At 34.0% G+C, this 20,477-nt stretch overlaps 2 protein-coding genes across 3 annotated transcripts; one reads left to right on the plus strand and one right to left on the minus strand.

Annotated features, from left to right (window-relative positions):
* The first annotated feature begins 1,679 nt into the window (after positions 1 to 1,679).
* On the plus strand, positions 1,680 to 12,434 carry LOC101245142 (membrane protein of ER body-like protein). 2 transcript variants are annotated; one of them, XM_010319963.4, is made up of 11 exons: positions 1,680 to 3,182; positions 4,449 to 4,580; positions 5,402 to 5,986; positions 6,780 to 6,917; positions 7,964 to 8,164; positions 8,858 to 9,223; positions 9,725 to 9,880; positions 10,114 to 10,302; positions 10,825 to 11,043; positions 11,325 to 11,386; positions 11,771 to 12,434. In XM_010319963.4, exons 1-11 carry the CDS (start codon positions 2,072 to 2,074, stop codon positions 12,230 to 12,232), a joined length of 3,621 nt encoding a protein of 1,206 aa, XP_010318265.1. In that variant the 5' UTR covers positions 1,680 to 2,071; the 3' UTR covers positions 12,233 to 12,434. The 2 variants fall into 2 exon arrangements, with proteins under 2 accessions (XP_010318265.1, XP_010318266.1); XM_010319964.4 differs by lacking the exon at positions 4,449 to 4,580.
* Positions 12,435 to 13,869: 1,435 nt separating this feature from the next.
* Positions 13,870 to 18,563, minus strand: LOC101253983 (uncharacterized). The gene is made up of 10 exons (XM_004235255.3): positions 17,996 to 18,563; positions 17,686 to 17,764; positions 17,516 to 17,610; positions 16,769 to 16,873; positions 16,561 to 16,640; positions 16,268 to 16,358; positions 16,045 to 16,152; positions 15,535 to 15,621; positions 14,920 to 14,988; positions 13,870 to 14,557 (listed from the first exon to the last, which is right to left on the minus strand). The coding sequence occupies exons 1-10, from the start codon at positions 18,239 to 18,241 to the stop codon at positions 14,402 to 14,404; spliced, it is 1,116 nt and encodes a 371-aa protein (XP_004235303.1). The 5' UTR covers positions 18,242 to 18,563; the 3' UTR covers positions 13,870 to 14,401.
* Positions 18,564 to 20,477: the final 1,914 nt, after the last annotated feature.

Consider the following 20,477-nt stretch of genomic DNA (forward strand, 5'->3'; position numbering starts at 1 on the left):
AATTACATATAAGATAAGTTCAGGGGGTAATAGGACCTTAGTATAGTATAAGTATGTGAGATTTTGGGCATAGGTTGAGGGGTATTTTCCCTTAAGATTATAAAATTAATGAATATTTTAATAAATTTAACATATTTTTTAAAATTTAATATATATATATATATATATTATTTTTTTTTAAAAAAAAACTCTGTAACATTTTTAATTTGATGGGGGTAGTTTTCTCAACCTCAAGGCTAGACAAAGGTAGAAATATAAACACGTGCATCACGAGATTTTATTGTGATGTTGAGAGCTGTGAAGCGTGAAGTATTTTTAATTTTTAATTGGGATAATAGATTGAAAAATATTTCAATTTTGATTGAATTTACTGTTGTGATATTAAAATTTGATGGAAATCTATTACTTTTCTTAACTATTTAATATCGTATTCTAAACATATATATTATCTAAGTAGACATAAAAAATAATGTAAAATTAAAAATAGTAATATGTCTATAAGGATATATATATATATATCTTTAAAATATGTTGTTAAATAGTTCAGGGAGGTAATAGCTCTTCATGAAAGTTTAGTATCCAACAACAAATTCAGTCAAAATTAATGTGTTTTTTCGATCCTTATCTCTTTTTAATTTATGTGAGATTATTTAATTTGATTAAAAAAATAATTAAAGATAATTTTCCCTTAAAATTCATGATTTTAAATAAATATTATATATTTGTGCAATAGTAAAAAAAATTAAGACCAATATTTTTAAGAATTTTATTTTTTCATTTTTACTCAATAAAATTTTATTTTATTTTACGTTAAACTTAAATATTTTGGAATGAGCTACTATTAAGAATTCGAATAAATAAAAATTATTAAATAAATAAAGTTATTAAATTAGAGTTGCAAGTATTTTTATAATAAAGGTGATAGGAGAGTATCTTTGAATTAAAAAAATAAAGATGATGATATTTTTAGAGAAAATAGTAAAAGGAAAGTAGAGTACTTATGAATCATTTTTTCATAGGTTAAATATATTCGTAACTAAAAGAAAAATATGTTATAAAAATTGAGACATTTATTATTGAAAAGGTGAGGGAGTTTCCTATAATATAAATATGATACTTTAGTTTTAACTTAATGTAGTATTAGTCTCTTTATATTTGGCATTTGACATAATAATTTTATTACTCTATTTTCTTTTGAAGTTGAGAATGAGAGGTAGATAAAGACTCCACTCTTAGGGCTCGTTTGGCCATAAATTTTTAAAATAATATTTGGGAAAAATTTGGTAAATAATGTTTGTCCATACAATTTGTTATTATTTGGCAAATATTTTTGGCAAATATCCCAAATTTTCAAATACTAGTTTTTTCTAGTATTTGGGCCAAATATCATTATTTGGGATATTTTAAAAATTAAAATTTTACCCCAATCTTTTATCTTTTACAAAAACACCCTCTCTAGTATTTGCTTGCATTGTATTACATCATTTTTTACGTGAACACCAAAATAGCGATAAAATATTTAGTGAATATTAAATAATGATATGATTGTTGATGAAAATTATTAAAAATTGGCTTTAGGTAACAAAGTCATGTACTTTATCTACTTCACCATGTATGAAATAATTCTTGTTGCACTCACTCCAAATTACCACATTGCTTCAGTGTCATGGACATTATTTGTTATTGTTGTAACTAACATTCAATTGACTTATAATACAAACTTTTAGTTAGTTTTGATAGTTTCTAAAACTTGTGTGTATAAATTATATTTTTCTAAAAAAGTGAAATATATTTCCCAAATTTCATGGCCAAACACACGGTGAAATTTCACTCAAATTTTCACTCAAATAATATTTGCCAAGAATATTCGGAAATCTATGCCCAAACGCTAGCTTAGTCTTTGCTGAGTCTACAGTCCACTCTCTCTGTATAACATAATCTGCTTCATGATTTCAAGAAAATAAATAAATATAATATATCTTGTGATCTGCTACTTGCATTCAGTGCCTCAATAATATCTTCTTCTTTTTTCTTTCTATTTATAGTATAAGAAGGTTAGTGGGGTTGAATAATGGAGGTAGTAGATTGGAAATGGGAGCAAAATGAGATGGAAGTTGAAGAAGGAGGAGGGGGTCTTCAAGTGAGAAGCTCTAAGGTTACTAAAGAAGTGACAAATGTGAAAATTGAGATAAATGGATATGGAAATTCTAGCCTACAGATGACTAATGGAACAGAAAAATCTGATCTTGGTGATGTACAAGAAAGGTCAGAGGAGGAGAAGCTTTCAGATTCTATTAATGGGGTTGAAGTTGAAGAGGGAACTGAGCCAAAAGATGAGTTAGTTGAACAGATTGTAGTTTCAAATAACGGGGTTGAGGAAAAATCTGGTCTTGATGATGAACAAGAAAGGTCAGAGGAGCATATTTCAGATTTTAATAATGGGGTTGAAGAGGGAACAGAAAAATCTGATCTTGCTGATGAACTAAAGGGGTCAGAGGAGGAGCATATTTCAGATTCCTATAATGGGGTGGAAGTTGAAGAGGAAACAAAACCAAAAGAAGAGTCTGCTCAACATATTTTACTTTCAAATAATGGGGTTGAAGTTGAAGTTCAAGGGGATACAAAACCAAAAGAAGAGTCAGTTCAGAAGATTGTAGCTTCAAATAATGGGGTTGAAGAGAGAACTGAACCAAAAGAAGAGTCAGTTCAGAAGATTGTGGCTTCAAATTATTGGGTTGAAGAGGGAACTGAACCAAAAGAAGAGTCAAAACAGCATCTTGTGACTTTTACTAATGGGGTTGAAGTTGAAGAGGGAGCTGAAGAGTCAATTCAGCAGATTGTAGTTTCAAATAATGGGGTTGAAGTGGGAACTGAACCAAAAGAAGATTCAGTTCAGCAGATTGTAGTAGTTTCAAATAATGGGGTTGAAGAGGGAACTGAAGCTAAAGAAGAGTCAAAAGAGCATCTTGTGACTTTTACTAATGGGGTCGAAGTTGAAGAGGGAGCTGAAGATTCAATTCAGCATATTGTAGTTTCAAATAATGAGGTTGAAGAGAGAACTGAACCTCAAAAAGAGTCAAAGCAGCATCTTGTGATTTCTACTAATGGGGTTGAAGAGGGAACAGAAGCTGAAGAAGGGCCCTTCGGATCAGGCCATTCTGTCTATTATGACAAAGATGAAGGTATATATTATATTACATCAACTGTTTTGACCATTTTTTGCACTTAAAATCCTTAGGAAATTCTCTCTTGATTCTACTTTCTTAAGATCTGTGTATTTAAATGTCTTCTTCATTGGGTTTGTAGGGTAAAGTATACAGTATTCAGGGGAGTGATAGAAAAACTCTTTTGAACCCCACTCCTTCCATGTCTTACCCTACTTGTCTGAAACTGTTTCTTCTTTATTTGGTTGATTCAGTTCAAAAAAAATAAAAAATTCTTCTTTACTGCAAAAGGACCCTTTGATTAATACAGATTTATGTTTGTTTGTTTGTGTATGCATATATACATCATAAAGGTTTGTGTTTTGCATATATATGTCACTGTGCTGAAGTTTATGGCAATGGGGTGAAATTTCTCGAGGATAGCTCTGCTTAGAAATTCGCAGATGTGCATATTTCGTGTCTTGATTCTCTTCTTGCTTCTTACTTGAGGTGAGGGACTTGTTTCATTTGCATTTATGGAGTTGACCAACTTTATTGCTTAGTGTTAGGCTTAATTCCAGAAAATCTTCGTGGGACTGTTGTTCCTTTGTATCTTTAATCTTTTGCCATGTGTTGTCTAATCTTCAACATTTCTTTCTGAGATTAACTCTCATCTAGATCCCTTAGAAAGGCCAAACTTTTCTGGGAATTTTGAAGATTCACTATTTTTTAAAATAAATGAATTGATCCCTTTTGACCAAGATGTTGGACTCGACTAATATTTCTTATAAAAGAACAGTAGATTTGGTGTGACTGTGTGTAGAATTAGCTAGTCCATGTTGGGTAAAGTTTGATAGCTATTCATTTGGGGGAGTTCCGTTGAGAGCAGAGGATCATAGGTTAATGCCGCCAGAGAAGCTAACCCTCCACAAGGAATCTCTGCAGACACTTGCAGTCTGGGTGCTTGAGTGAAGTGTGAGTAAGCATTGAACTCTCTATTACTATGAGATCCTTCAATGACATAGTATTTAGATTCAGTTTTTTCCTAATAAGATATTGACTTAGCATTTGAAGTACTTGCCACTGTTTGTGTTCATCTGCTGGCAAGAACTGGATGCTATTTTCAAGTGACTGATTATGTATATTCTAGCAGTAGTTATAGAGATCCACCAGTAGTCCCATACAAAATGTTTTAAAATAACATCTATCCCTTGTTTTTGAACCACTTAGATAAATCAACCTCGTTTTCTCATGCATTAGGCACAACATGCAATCTTTGCAATCATTCTTTCTGTTTGATTGAAGGAATATGGAAGTGTCGAACCTGCAGTTGGACTTTGCAAGGCAAAAGCCTAGATATTGGTTGGACAAAGATTCCTAGGCGCTACTTGGATGAGCGGATTAATTACCCAATGTTAGATCAGAGGGGAAGCAAAGGTCAGTTGATACTTTGATTTTAACAAAACAACCATGTAGAAAAGTGGTGTCAATTAACAGAACAGTTTCTATGGATATTTAAGGAGTAGCACAAACGCAGAATCAACTTTCAATGTGATGAATGATTCTAAGATCTGCAAATGCTAAATAATAACCTGCAAGCAAATATTATAATGTGTCCTTTTTCTCCTTGCTCCTTATGGTTTCAGGCTATTTTGCCAGTACATTTGCATCAAGAAAGCCATTATTTTAGTAATTTTAGCGGCACCTTTAATGATGAGAGAAGGCGATACCGAAGAAAATAACTCAAGGGAACAGACTACTCTATCAACTCAATTTTGCTGCATAAGTGAGGATGCCAGTCATCATAGTCTGTACTTGAAATCTTTCGTAGGATTATCTCGTCGATTGGCATTCCGATCCTGGTCATTCGTAGATAGTAGGCGTTTTTAGTAATTGTCTATCACCCATTCCTGATAGCCACAGGGGTTATAGTTTCAATTCTAAGGTCCTCGGTCTCCATGTGTTCTGTTTTTTCCTGTGTTATGATTTATCCTATATGACTATAATCTTAACCAGTCTATTGATTGATTTTGATATTGGTTTTCAGCTAAGCAAATTTGGTGAACTTCAGTTAAAACTTCGATGTTATAACTAGTTATATCTTGTAAATGGCAGAAAATTTTAAAGTTCTTGTCCTGATTAATTGTTTGAATGTTTTTCAAGTTGAGTTTCAGATTTATGTTTGTGCTTCTGTCTAGATTTTGGGAGTTGGAAAAATCATTTGAAGTGAAGAGTTGTATTATTTCATGTGCATGCAGATAGTAGCTTCATTTCTACACCTTCCATAAAGGAGAAGATTGATAAAATTCCAGGAGATGAAGGAGTTCAGGAGAGTGCTACTCTAGACATTCACCTTAATGGATATTTGAAGAGTTACAACTTATCAAGTTCCAGTGTTCAGTTTTCCAAAAATCTTTCAGAAGATCACAGCATTGTTCACAAGTCCACTGCCGTTGATGAAATAGAAAGTGCAGACCCTGACCTGATAGATGACAGTGACACTGATGTAAAAGATTTTGATGTTGAGAATGTACTTCAGAAGCAGAATACACATGATCTTTATTGCCCTAATTGCAAGTCGTGCATTACTAAAAGGGTTATTCTTCGTAAAAGAAAACGTAAAATTCGGGGTTCTGGTGATGACGTCAAACGTGTCAAACCTGAAGTTGTAGTTGATTCTAAAGTGGATGCTAGTCATGTACAGGCAGCTGATGATGAAGTACGTGATGGAGCGGACAGTTACCTTGATGGTACTCCACCATTGGCCGCGGATGACTACCACCCTGATAGAGAGCCAGAGCTATTCAGATGCTTATCATGCTTCAGCTTTTTTATTCCAGCAGGTACAAACCTTTTTGTATTACCTTGAAAGTCAACATAAAACCTGGTTGCCGCTTGTCATCGCAGTGCAGTTTATGGTGAACTGTTTCATGTGCAATGACATGAGTATACCTTGCTCAAATATCTGTGTATATTGTTATTTCAGTGTTATCCATTTTTTGGTAATCTAGCAGGCCCAGTAGAAGCTAAAATAGGTCGATAACTTATTCGTTTTGTTTGTAGCTACATAATGGAATGACTTCATCTTCTTTCCTTCAGGACTCATGAAAACCCGGTCAAAACTTCTTTTTTGGGGGGAAGAAGAGTGAAAATGGACAAAAACTAAAGAAAAGAAATTGACCTTCAATATTTGGCTTGGGATTAGCTGATATAATGTTTAAAATGAATTATACTCTTCTTTTACTTGAAGAGTTCCAGACACTTGTGATCATGTCTTGTAATAGCATATACTATATCACCGTGAGATCTTTGAATGACATATGATGTTGGTGTTATTTTTTTTCTTTTTAAGTGGAACCGGAATTGTTTTTTTTTTTCCCATGTAGATTAATAGAAAGAAGTGGTTCTTCTCCTTAATCCATGTGCTTGTGAATGTAAAACAGTCCTCCCACTAGTCCATAGTTTGCAAGAATTACCATTCAAAAAGGAGCTGTATTTTAGTCTCAATCTGTTGCATTCTGTTGGGGATAGACTCTGGTTGGTACTCAGCAAATAAACTCAAACAAATTCAATAATTAGTCAAGACTGCTTGCAATTTTTGTTTTTGGTGAAATGACCCTTTTTTCAAACTTTCAGGGAATGGATTCAAGCTGCCCCATATTTTTGGAAAAAATGGTGCTAAAGAAAGTGTCAAAGGCGAACAGACACCTACAAAGAACAAAAAATGGTTCATCTTTGGAGGATTAGACAAAGGAAAAGCACCAGTTGAGCAAGGTACAGAGTTTTCCACTTCTATTTTTCTTTTTTCCGATTGTGTTTACCTAACGAGCATTATAAATTCCAATTCTACACAAAGTAGCATCTATCTACAAATTTCTTTCAGAATAAAAGAAGAAGAAGAAAGACCAAAATGTGTTTAGTCATTCATAAAAAAATGGGATATTGTGTGAAGTATAAACTGCAAAATGCACTGAGATGCACTTCATACAAGTCTCTTACGTTTTAGAGCTGTAGTTGATTGATCGTAAAGCAATACCTTGATATTGCAAACATTTCAATTGTTTAGTTCAGATTTTTTACAGTTTAAAGTATTGGGGGCAAGGGGATGATGTAAATGACATAGAGTCAATGATGGATTGTTCAAATGGGCTAGAGATATAGCAAAATAGAGTATCTTATTTTTGTATACTCTTTGTTCCAACAGCACCTTCTTGGTACTTGTTTTGTTCATTTTTTTTTTAAAAAAAAATCCCCTGTTTCAATTTGTTTGTTTTAGTTCGGAGTACAGGGGTCAAACTAACTACTGTTAGGTGTGAATTCGAACATAGAACCTCCCATTTTTTTGAAACAAGATTTACATATTTAGAAACTACATAAGAAGTACTATAAGTCTCAATAGTTAATAATTCAAAATGTTCAGGAAGTATTTGAAAAAAATTGTGGTCAAAGAAAATATCCTTCGACGGTCCATGTAGTAACTAAGATAAACATATTGAAACGGAAAGGGTAATACATACCTTATTAAGAAAAAGACCATGGTAACTGAGGTACTTTTTATAGCTGGTAACTCTACTTCTGCCATGTCATTGAAATAAATATGTGGAGTTAACAATGAAAAAGTTATGAGGCTGGGTTTTAGTTTGGTTATGACATGTTGCAAATCCAATAGGAGCTAAAACTCCTAGCTAGAAAGAGGTTCCCGAATGACATTCTCTGTGTACTGTAAGGCAATAGGATGAACTTATGGCAAGTTCTGGTCATTGCATTGCGAAAATTTAAAGATTATCATGCTGTTTAAATTGATGGCCTTTCGCATGCAGGAAGTGGTATTGGGGCAAGTGCAGTGATAAATGATTCTGGAGTACTTATGCCATCAGCCCCACCTGCATATTCCAGCAGTGAAATCACTCAGGAAGCTGGAGGGAAATTTTTAGGATCAACGAACCAAGATGCAAATATGAAAGGGAAAATGGTCATTGATACAGTGGGTAAATCAGAGAATGCAACAAAGAGTCGAGAAGGTATAGTAAAGATGTTCAGCTTTGTTTTTTAAAGGGAAAACAAATGTATATTGTTACCGTGGCTTCATTGAAAATCTTTTGAGCCATATCCATCTATGCATTGATTTTAGCTATTATTGTGCATGTTTTATGCAGCTATGCTTCTATAGCTTGAATACAATACACTACCCATGCTCCTCCTTAAGGCTTTTTTGAAAGGGCATGCCATATTCCCATGCTTGTATCTCTTTGTCAGCGCTATACTATTTTCCAGAAAATATTAAAATGAAGAATCTGTAAACTAAGTACACAATTCAGGTTTAACACAGGACCTGCTGAAATTTATGTGAACATCATGGTAAAGAAAACAAGAAGCATTTCTTATTAGAATGAAATATCTGATAACCACAAAGAAGTTACCAATAAGAAATGTTTCTTGTGTTTCTTTTCCATTTGGTTGCATGAAATAGCTGATGTAAAGTAGAATCATGTCGGACTGTGAGTACTTAAAATGAAGGAGTGTAAGGATTTAAATCTTTTGCTTGTCACAGACAGTTAAAGAAATAGCCTTTGCTTGTGATCACATCAAAAAGCATCAATAACATGGATGAGTAGATGAGTTTAGTGATCCAATTTTGCAGTATGTCTAACAACTTATTTGCCATCATATTTTCCTGCACTTTTTTCTTTACTATTTTGTTTTCTCTTGTGCAGGAGGTTCTGTCTTTGACTTCTTTGATTCAGAGACCCATAATCAGCCAACCGTCTCAGCTTCTTCTAATGAAGTTCAAGGAAATGATAAGAATGATGAGCTGTTAAGAAATACCGGCAGACTTCAAGTTAGCAATGGAAATCTTGTGCAGGAAACTCCGCCAGCATCTAGTGATAAGAAGGATGAGCTGTTGAGACCCGGTGGAAAAATTCAAGTTAGTAATGGAAATCTTGTGCAGGACAGTCTGCCAGCATCTCAACAAAATGAACTAAAGCTTCTGATAACTTCAACAAAGGAGGAGTCTCTAACTATTGAGAAACCAGAGACTGACTTAAAATCTGATGTAGCAATACTAAATAAAGATCCAGGTAGTGTTTCTAATATGAAATTTACTCCATTACTGCTCATGCTAATTTCAATTCAGAACATGTAACGCATTTCAATTCAGAAACGGATTTGCCTCAACTATTTCAGTGGTCAGTCAATGGTAATATAAATGTTATCTTCTCATGTGGCTGTTGTTTGAGAATCTGAGATGCATATAGCAAGTAGTTGTACTACTCATTGCACTCTCTGGGTGCTATTCTTAGCAAAAAATTTCATTACATTTTGAAAAGAAATGTTATTTTTTCTCAATCTGCATTACTTTAGGGGCAATTTTCAATTTTCACATGCCCCACCAAGAAAAAAGTACTCTCTCTTTATTTTATATTTGAAAAAAAAGAAAAGATCCTTTTTTGCTTTGTTGACTAACTTGGATGTAATCACAGTGACCTGTCTATTATATAATACTCCAACAATCATAATTGGATTCAGCTCCTACTTGGCTTCATGTGAATAAACAAATAATGAGTCCCTTTTGTCTTCAGCAACCACAGGTTTTGCACTCAATGGCTTAGATGGAAATGGGAAACCCAAATTTTTGACAGAAATCCCTCATGAACATGTACAACATATTGAAGCTATGCTTCCCTCTGAATCTCTGGTGGCAAACAATGACAATAAATTTCAACTTAGCAGTGAAGGTATGTCACTAAACCTCCTCTTAGTTCTCTGGTTACAAGCTCATAATTACTTGCTTATTTGTCAATAATGAGCTAAAAATTGTTGCAAGATGAGAAAACAGTGTGTTAAGTAAAGAAAAATCCTGCGGTTAAGTGGTGTTGGCTTGAGAAAAGTTTTTTGCCTTTATGCTGCCTTGCTAGTGTTTGATTTGATTGCTTTGCTGCCAATTACTTTGTCTCCCTTTCATTGACAGACGGCGCCCATCACTATGAAGTTTCTAAGCATACCATCACAAAGACCAATATAGAGATCCACTCAAACCAGCCTTTGAATGTTGCTGAGCATGACTTGATATCATCGGTAAAGGATGCTTTATCAATTCAAGATGCACCAGATAACATCCCCAACATTTCTGTGGTAGCAGCTGCAAATAATATTGCAGGTAAGAACTGGACATATTTCATTGTAATACTTTATGGTGACTATACATATATCTGGTTGCAATTAGGGATCAGAGATTACTGAGAAAGGCTTTTTCATCAGCCTCTCACCACGTAAGCTTCGTAGTAAGCTCTCCTAAAGCTGTGAGTCGATGAAAAAGTATGTCCAAAGAGTTGAAGCACCATTAACCATGGAATCATTACACTTGTTGATGTACAAAATTGATTTTGAAAAATGGAAGAAGACATAATCTGATGTATCATCTCCTACCATACTATCAATCCAAATGTTTGGACTGCCAAGCACAGCCTATACTCAGTGGCTAGTGCTGAACCTCCGCTGTCAGTATCTGCTTAAAGAAGAACTAGGCTAATAGGATTGTTGTGTTTTTATGTTGAATAATTTATGCGATTATGCTGAAAAGAGGTTGAATAAAGATGATAGTGCATATTCTCAGCACTGCTACTTTGTAAAATGGAGTTTTTTTATGTAGCTTAGATATCTTGACTCAATTGTGTGGCAGGCAACGATACTATTATAACTGTGGAAGCAGGGAATGAAACTAGAGAAACAGCTTCAGCAAATGTAGATACTCAAATCGATTCTGTTGAAGGACAAGCAACTGATGGTGCAGATGGTTACAAAATTGAGATCATTAAAAGCATTATATTTGGGGGTTTAGCTGAGTCAATTACAAGCTTAAGCGTTGTAGCGTCTGCTACAGGTGGTGACACAACTACATGTAAGAGATGTGCTCAGTTCTTAGAAGTCTTATCTTGTTTCAATCATCCATAACATGGTTCAATTACTCAACTGATGCTTTATCTGAATTTTCACAAGTATTTATTCATTTACCCTCACTGATGTGTCAATTACAATCTAATTTTGCTAGGGATGTATTCCATCTTCTTGAATATCTAAAAATTATTTGAGAAAAAGAACTACTTTTATAATAGGATCTGGCTCCCTACTGTCGTTTATACTTTCTTCTGATTTTAATGTTACCTTCATGTTTTACTGCAGTGAACATTTTAGTTCTGGCAATGGCTAATCTGTTTGGTGGACTTTTCATCATTTTCCACAATGTAAGTTGGGTTTAGTATATCGCGCTCATGCTTCTCTACAACAAATATTTACTTAAGGGGAGATAAGCACTCAAAGTTAGAGTAAGGTCTACGCACATACCCTCCACACACCCCTCTTAAGGGAATCACATTGGGTATGTTGTTGTTGTTGTTGGGGAAGACGAGTACTCTCCAAAAAAAATTTGGTCCTAGCTATGGCACAGAAGAACCGTGATAAACCTGAAAGCTTTAGCCGACCCCTGAATTTCAGGAACTAGAAGATTATGCTTAATATAGATATGGAATAACTTTATCACATTTTGAAACCAGAATTTACTCAAATCAACTTCCTCATGTTTTCAGTTCAATTTTCTGTATCTATTGCTGATTTCATAAAACTTGCAGCTTTGGGAGTTGAAAAGAGATCGTTTCGAGCAAGCCAGCAATCAGATAATGGAAAAACAAGTAGATAGATATCGAGAACAACTTGGCCGGAGAGAGAACTTCATACTGCATGTTGTACTTGTTATATTATCATATATCATATTTGGACTATTGCCTCCCGTAACCTATGGCTTCTCATTCCGTAAGAGCGATGACAAGGACCTCAAGATTGTGGCAGTTGCTGCAGCTTCACTTGTATGCATCTTAATGCTGGCTACTGGAAAGGCCTATGTTCAGAGAGCACCCAAACCTTACTTCAAAACTATATCAACTTACATTGTTTTAGGCTTCACGGTTTCCGGTGTATCTTATGCAGCAGGCATACTATTCAATAGACTGCTGGAAAAGCTTGGCCTTTTCAAGCCTAGTTCAACAGTGAACCTGTTCCTACCGGAGACTGGAGCAGCATGGGCATCCTTTTGAAGAGCAGAGAATGATGAACCACAAACATGTAACCTCCAGGAATATCCTCTAGTTCTTTCTGATTTTCCTTTTTTGGCATTTTTATTTTAGATTTAGCCTCCCCCCTTGTTATTTTAAGTTGCAGAGTTTAAACACTCGATAAGAATAAATATCTGCATTACAATCCTTGCATTGGTAATCTATAACGTGCTTCCAAACCAAACTACCCCGAATGAAAAGAACAGAAACTAACAAACATAAAACTCTGATCAATCACTTAACAATGGTCATGTATATTGGAAGATACATTTCTTGCACTTATTAGTCTGTTGTGAACACTATAACTAAGTTGTTTGACCCTCCAATGAGGATCTAACACACAGAGTCAGGCTATCATAACTGGAAGCGCAAGTATTTACCCCAATGGACTAAACTAGGATTGCTTGTAAAGCTCTTTTCCTTCATCAATTTTTGTTATCTTTCGAATCTTCCTTTTTTTGTAATTTTTAGGAATAGAAGTACATTCCTGTTTTTTCTACCATGTCATTTCCTTTCGTAGGAACGAGACAGGTGGGCTTAAAATTTGTAAGTTTCATGTTTTCTCTACCCTCTTGTTTTGTCACCGGGTGGAAAAAAGTTGTGATTGAGAGACTATCTATTTTCCATGGTAGATGAACCTAGCTAGACGAAAAGGAAATGGATAAGAGGGTAATATTGAAACTTATTTACATCGATGTGTCACAGATAAGTGTCAATATGCTTCAACAAATAGCAAAACTGTCATAAATAAATGGACAAAAAATTATCCAGTAAGATTTTGAAATTTAGTCGCAATTTTAAAAATACTGCAGACCTAATAACCAGAAAAACGTTGTCAAACAAACTGTTTTTATTCAGATTCTTCATAGGCACAGGACGTTTTTTATTTTTATTGGTTCGAAGTTTGGTATAAATATTGCACTGAACTTCCAAAATTCAGACGGTTGCTGTAGAAGTTCGATGGAACCATGTATACGACAGTTCAAAAGCAGTTGACAGAATATGATTTGAAATAGAAACCAATACAGGATAGAACAATTGAGCGCGCTAACAAAAAACTACAAACAGAACTGCAGCAACGACTTTGAATCCTGATTTGGTTTTCTAATATGGGGTTACGAAGAGGGTTTGGAAAGCAAAAAAAGATAGAGGAATAACGATATAGCTCTGGGAAGGGAGGTCCGATAGAGGAATAACGATATAGCTCTGGGAAGGGAGGGACCTGTCGGGTATGGAAAAGTTGCACTCACTCAGAAATTTGTGGCCACATCTTAAATTACACTAGTGAAAGTGCTGCAAATAGCAATACATAATCATCGAATTCACTTAAATTCGTCTGTGATAAAATCCATCATCCTTTAAATATTGAAAGACCAATGGAATAAGAAGGAAGAAAATAACAAACACAACGTTGGACAGAAAAACAGATATATCAAGTCTCTGTGGATTCTACGTTTATTTTCAATTACCTGCTTTGACATTACACGGTTAAGTATCCAGAAAAATCACAGCACCTAGACCTGATCAAGCACTGTCAACAACTATGCATCAGTCACAAACAAGTTAAAGTCGACAATATAAACAAGTTAACATCTACTAAATGAATCCTCACTGAGATGTTTCCTGATAATGGTGTGTATTTTTAATCATCATCAAATTGTAGCAAGTATAAATCACTGAACTGAAACCATTCTGGAAAAGACTCCCTAACATGCATTATTAGTGTGAATAGAACAGATACATACCCAAAATAAGGAGGCACACGTCAGAGCAAGTCTTCAAGTAAAAACCATACAAGGCTTTGCTCATCTGCTGCTTACAATTATCGTTAATATTTAAGTAGTACCAAAATTTGGTAACAAGGGAAATAACTAACGGTCAAAGTTCTTCTAACGTAGACATATCCCTTCCCATCATAAATTTTTTAGAACGAGACAAGAAAACACTCAAAACATAAAGAACCAAACAAAATCATTCCTTGGGGGACTGCATGCGCGACTATTTCCGGCAACTATCCTCTGAAGCCCAAAGTCAGTGTGAGAGAAGCATTATGGTGCTTACTCATATGAACGAGAAAAAGGGTATATGAAGAATAACTTCGCATCTTCGTCTGTCATAGCCAGGATACTAGACTGGACCAGACACACCCGATCACGAACTTTTGGCGGGAGATTCAGATTTCAGATCTTGTTTACTTTTACCTCTCTTCATTTTGGCTTTAACACGAGACTTTGTCACAAGAGTCTTCACTGTGTTGGCAAAATTCCCAGCCGCCATGATAATCAGAAGGATCCCACAGGTAACAACCTGCCACAATCACATTATTTTAAAAACTGATTAGTTAATGGCAGGAAGGGGCTGTCACAGTAACATGATTTCTTTGGCATGGCAGCTTACACGAGATAAATATTTGAATAATACAGAAGGGGAGGTCTATTTAGTTACTTATATTGTTTGATTTGTGTTCTCAATGTTTTGTTGAAAAGCAGGCACACCATGATAATTTGTTAGAAAAGAAGCTAAAGGAACTTCACCTTTCACAGTCTCAAGACTTTTATATTAACAATCCTCTAACCAACTCGCAATATGTTTTAAAAACTGTCTTCCCTTAATTGCTGGAGCAACCAAACTAAAAAACATCGGGTGGAAGAGAGGGAGTTTCATCTTACCTGCCACTCAGAAACAACACCAATGAATGCTGTCTTAAGCAACAAGACTCCAACATATGCTTCAAATCCCTGACATCAAGAACAAACGGCATACAGTCATTTGGAACCAGCTCAAAAGACAGAACACTGCACCAATAAAATTTCATGGAACGTTCTGTGTACACATGGATAACCAATTAAACTGACATTTTTACTGATAAGGATATTGCCTATTGTTGAATGTGATGTCTAGAATAGAAGTATCATCCACAAAAGGTGATATCAAGTCATTAGATTACCACCCAACTAATTGTAATTAGTTACTTTTAGCTCGGATTAAATTATTTTGTCACACCAACATTCAGAAACTTCACACAACTCACAGGGGAACTCATGTCAAGGCTCTCAAGAAAAAAGTGTACTTGACAGATTTTAGGTACCTTTGAACCAGACAGTCACAAAAAGGAGGTACCTATGATATTTAACATGCATTCAATAGGTACATCAAAGTCATGCAAAGTTACACTAGCATTTCCCATTCTTGGACTACTTAAAATCAATCAACTTGAACCTAAAGGCCCAGTCTCCTGAAAAAAGTAGTTCAGTTAAAAAAAGTCCAAATTGAACTCAGTATACCTGCAAGATAAATAGTACAGGGAAGAGCAACAATAATTGACCATCTACTCCAGCAGTCTCTCCCCACACAACATCCATTCTCCTGGCCTGAAATCAGAATTCAGTAGACAATATCACAATTAGGATAGGTTAATGGACGATAAGGAGTACAAATGTCTTCTATGTTCAGCTACAAGGTAAAACTCATTCCCTCAACATGAGGGATCCAAAAGAGTGACCTTGAAGTCAATCCTCAAGTTCTTTTTTTATTTATCCAACCCACAGGGCAGAGACATGTTTTTATTTTTTTGATAATTGTGGTGTCTGGGCCTCGTGGAGAGAAATATATCAGCCTATATGCACTAGATACCAAAAACCATCTTGGTGCTTATTATCAAAATTTATTTGACTTATAAAAGAAATAGTTCATCTGCACAAAATTAGTGAAGCTTTAAGACGGATTTTTAAAAGGACAAATTACAATACAGAAAGGGTTTCTTAGTAAAACTAATGATTCCTCTGTTTGTGTACCTTTCCTAATGCAATACGAGTGTACAGTCTTTGTCTCTGATATCTATTCTGAAGGAGCATTGCAACACCTTGCATGATAGCCCATTTCAGGAACAGTTGCACACCCCTCTGCAATGGATTGTACATTACAATGAGTATTATAAATTTTAAACATTATAAGAAGTATATTTTTGTTGATAAGCAGCTAAATAAATATACATGTCGTTTTTAAATGAACAAAAACCTGCTTCTGTGAACAGTTAGGTTCTCTTTCTATTTCCCAGGTAAGACTTATAAGTGCCATGGCCATAGCACAGTAGTGATGTTTTATCCACCTGCAACAATACAACCATAATCTATGTTGATTAGCTGTCTTTTGTGTTCAACAAATATGATATTGGTAACAAACTTTAGAATCATCACAACTGCACTGCTACTTCAGTTACATAAACAACAAATATGTGTTTTAATTGAAAAACGTAAAACAAATGACAGATGTCAAATTTTCATTGGCAATAGGGAATGTTGTTTAATTACCATGGACGAATATCACTTCCATTCGCTCTCAAAATGTTCTCTCGCAGAGCCAAACCTGTGTAGAGGTAAAGCAACCAGGCCTGAAGACATTGAGGGGAGCTCAGAATACTTGTTTGTTAATTGTAAAAGTTTCACTATAGTAAATAGGAAAGCAAGACTACCATGAATATGAAGTCAAATGACAAAATCTTCTATTTAAATGTACTACCTGGTAAAGTTGGACCGGCAATGCTGGTAAACATCCATCCCACATCCAAGACCTCAAAACTAGTAGCACCGATGGGAAAAGAAGGAATAGATATGCTGTCCTGTCCTGTCAAGAGAAGATCGGATATAGTAATTACAAGAAAGAAGTTTGCACATAACTGAGCCTTTCCATGTATCCAAGTCATTTATCCATTTTATCTGGGAAGGGCAGAATCATTTCAAGTTTGATTGATGGAAGCAGCACTAGCTCTCTTCCCTCATAAAGAAGTGTAGATGGTCAGTTAGAAAGAACTTGAATAATAGGTAATTCAAGTTGAAAGGAGCAAAAACATAGATATAGTAGCTTATCCCAAGTGTTATCTGGGACTAATATTAACCAGGCTTTGTCAAGGCATAAGCCGCTAGCCTCAAAGTCTACTCCATATACAAGAATCTGTTCAATATGGAAATTTTAATCTTCCTCAAATATCAAGCAGTAACATGCACAACACACATGAAAAAATGATGAATAAAATATGGAAAAAGTTCTCAAAAGTTGGGCTTGCATTGAAACATATTCAAGTTCTAGTGCATGTAGAAGCGATTTAACTTAATTTGAACACGGTACAGTTTTAATCAACTCCAAAAGAACACCAATTTGTTCAATTACCACTAGATTTATCACCGATCCAAAGACGAACTAATCAACCTCAAATACAATAACTTAAATACCGCTAAAAAAATAAAAATCAAAGTTCGGAACACATACCCTGAAACTATTATATTCCTCTTTCACTTTCAGTTGCACATCCTTTCTATTAGCACGAACATTGATTGGCCCCAAAAACATCCTCAAAAACCCTCCTGTAATTAACCACATCAAAACCAACAAACAACCAGTAAAATCACAAATTTGACAAAGGAAAAACCCAAACATACCATGAGATTTGCTCGGAAGAAAGGCTGCAGCATCTCCCTCACTCAATACATAACTAGCTTTAAACAATTCCTCTTCCAACTGAAAATAAATAAACATGAGGATAAAAAAAAAGTTAACACAAATCACATCTACGTCGAACTAGCACCGAATACCTTAATGCACATGCATGTAAACATAAATGCACCGAAAAATCAACCTGAAACAATTCTCTCCATCCGCACACCCATCGAACAGACAGAGTTACTGATAGATACTCGTTGTTTGTGCATAAATATTACAAAAAAAAAAAACTTAAGAGAAATCCATTACCTTTTCAGCTTGATTAGGATCCAATTTACTTTTCCTTACAGCTGAACGAAGCCCCTGAACGGACGAATCAAGCGACTTCGCTTTCTGCCTTAACGAATCCTCTTCACGGGTAGTTCTCGAGATCAAAGAAGAAGCTGCGTCTTGCAACTCCTTAGCTTGTTCAACGATTCTAGAAGCTTCTTCCACAAAATCTCGTTCCACCGAATTCTGTCCCCCCGCCGTAGTAATAGAATCCCTATCCCCCATCTCCGGTAACCAAAAAACTCCCGATCCAATTCTCCGATAAACAAAAAACAACTTGTAATCTCACATCTACCGTTAATCCAATTGATGAAATTATATATAAATATATATTTTTGGGACCATGAAGACGCGGTAGCAAAATGGAATCTAGAAAAGGAGAACGGAGTTCTAGGGTGGGTGGGTGGGGTGGTAAAAGAGATATCAGAAATGGGGCCAGCAAGGCAGAGAACCGCTGAGTCTGCTGGCGTTAGCTTGAAGGAGTGAATTTAATTTCTTTGATTTGTTTTCCCAAAAAAAATAAAAAGCATTAAATTCATATATACTTACTATAAGGTAATAATCTATTGTATCTAAAAATAATTTATTTATATATTTTAAAGAAAACAAGCAAGATGTTTTTGTCAATTTTACAATTGTAATTATAAATAAATATTTCTCAAACTATTTGGAGGATTGATAGCCAAATAAAAAAACTTTAAATTTATTTTGAATATAGATCACTTTTATTTAGTAAAAGGAAAACTTAAAAAAGGAAGTATTTCTTTCCACTCAATTTGAGTATCTTGCTTCTTTAAAAAAAAATATTTTTAAAAGAATAACACTTCTATACTGTTTTATAGAGTAAAAGTTTTCATATTTTCTTACTCTATATCTAATCAAATTAATAAGATGTTTTAAATTGAAATGAGTAGAACTTTTTTCACATTCAATTAATACATCTAGTATTTTGATATAATTTATTTGAATTCGAAATTTATCTTGAATAAATTTTTTACCCATGAAATATAAGATATAACAATATATAATTACGGATAGTATCAATTTCTCCAAATCACACTATTACTATTATTATCATTATTGTTTAAAAGAGAGAAGTATCACGCGTAAGTTATTAGTTTCATCCTCAAACTATTGACAACCTTAAAAACACTCATTTACTTGACTGATTGAGGCTAAATACACCCCGATCTTGCAATATCAATAAAGTAATATCCCTAAATTCTCGTCAGGATTAGCGGTGTTTTTTACTAAGCACTCCATGTTCCTACAAAAGTTTCAGACCATTTGCTATGTCATGTGGGATATCAAAGAGTGTACCATATGCATATTTGAGTTTAATTAGTTAAGTATTGAGATGCTTGTAAGATTATCAACAGTTCAGAGATAAAACTAATAATTTATGTCAAATTTAAAGGTGAAGAGTCAAATATACTCTTGTGAAAATAATTATTTTTGGGACCGGAAAATAGTTTCGAACACTTTGAAAAGTTATATTCACCAACCATAGTGTATAGTGTATTAGGGTAGGTTTGAAAATGGATGAGTAATTTGATCCAAAATGTAATCCATAACACTAGACAAATGTTTCTTTGAAAGTTATTAAAATATTGCAGCAAGTAGATTAATAGACTATGATTATGACATTAATATGTCATAAAAAAATATTTAATCTGCCATAGCTTAGAGTATCCTAGTTACGGTTTGTATACTTTTGATAAATACAATTGAGTGTATCAAAATTAAAATTTTTGCTATTAATGTGATATTCGATTTAAAGAAAATTTAATACTAAAATACATAATATCATGTTAAGGTTCTTCAAATATTTCTATGAAACCATTCAATCTTTTTTATTGAATATAAATTAATCAATAAATTATATATATAATCGTATAAAATTTAATTTACCCATGTTTTTAGTGTTTTTGAACAAAAATTGAACTTGAAAGACATCGATTCCAAATAGTTGAGATATATTTCTTGTTCATATATTTTCAGTTAATTATATTTTTCGTTCGTATTTTCGTTTATTATTTTAAAATAATTTTTTATTTTTTATTCATCGTTTTTAAACTAAGAAGAAATAATAAAAGAGAAGAGAATACAGGGGAAGAAATCAGAATATTTTATTTTTGTTCATTAATGTGTGACACTGCATTTTTAATAAATATGGAGGCAGAAACCTCATAACTATTCACCCAATAAAAAATAAGACACGTAATAAAACAAGCTCATCGAAGGATTAACTAGAATTGAATTATATACAATTTTTCTTGTCACATTTTTAATTTACATGTTCTTTAAGAAATTGTTATAGTTTGATTATCCGCGATAGCTTCAACATCTTCATCTATTATAGAGCGTAAGCGAATTTTTGATATAGAATAGTTAAAATGGAAGAGAGTCTTATTATTCAATCAAAGAACATATAATTTATTGATTTCATAACAAAGATTTA

Source organism: Solanum lycopersicum, chromosome 3 (genome assembly GCF_036512215.1).
Source record: "Solanum lycopersicum chromosome 3, SLM_r2.1".
Taxonomy (NCBI): Eukaryota; Viridiplantae; Streptophyta; class Magnoliopsida; order Solanales; family Solanaceae; genus Solanum; species Solanum lycopersicum.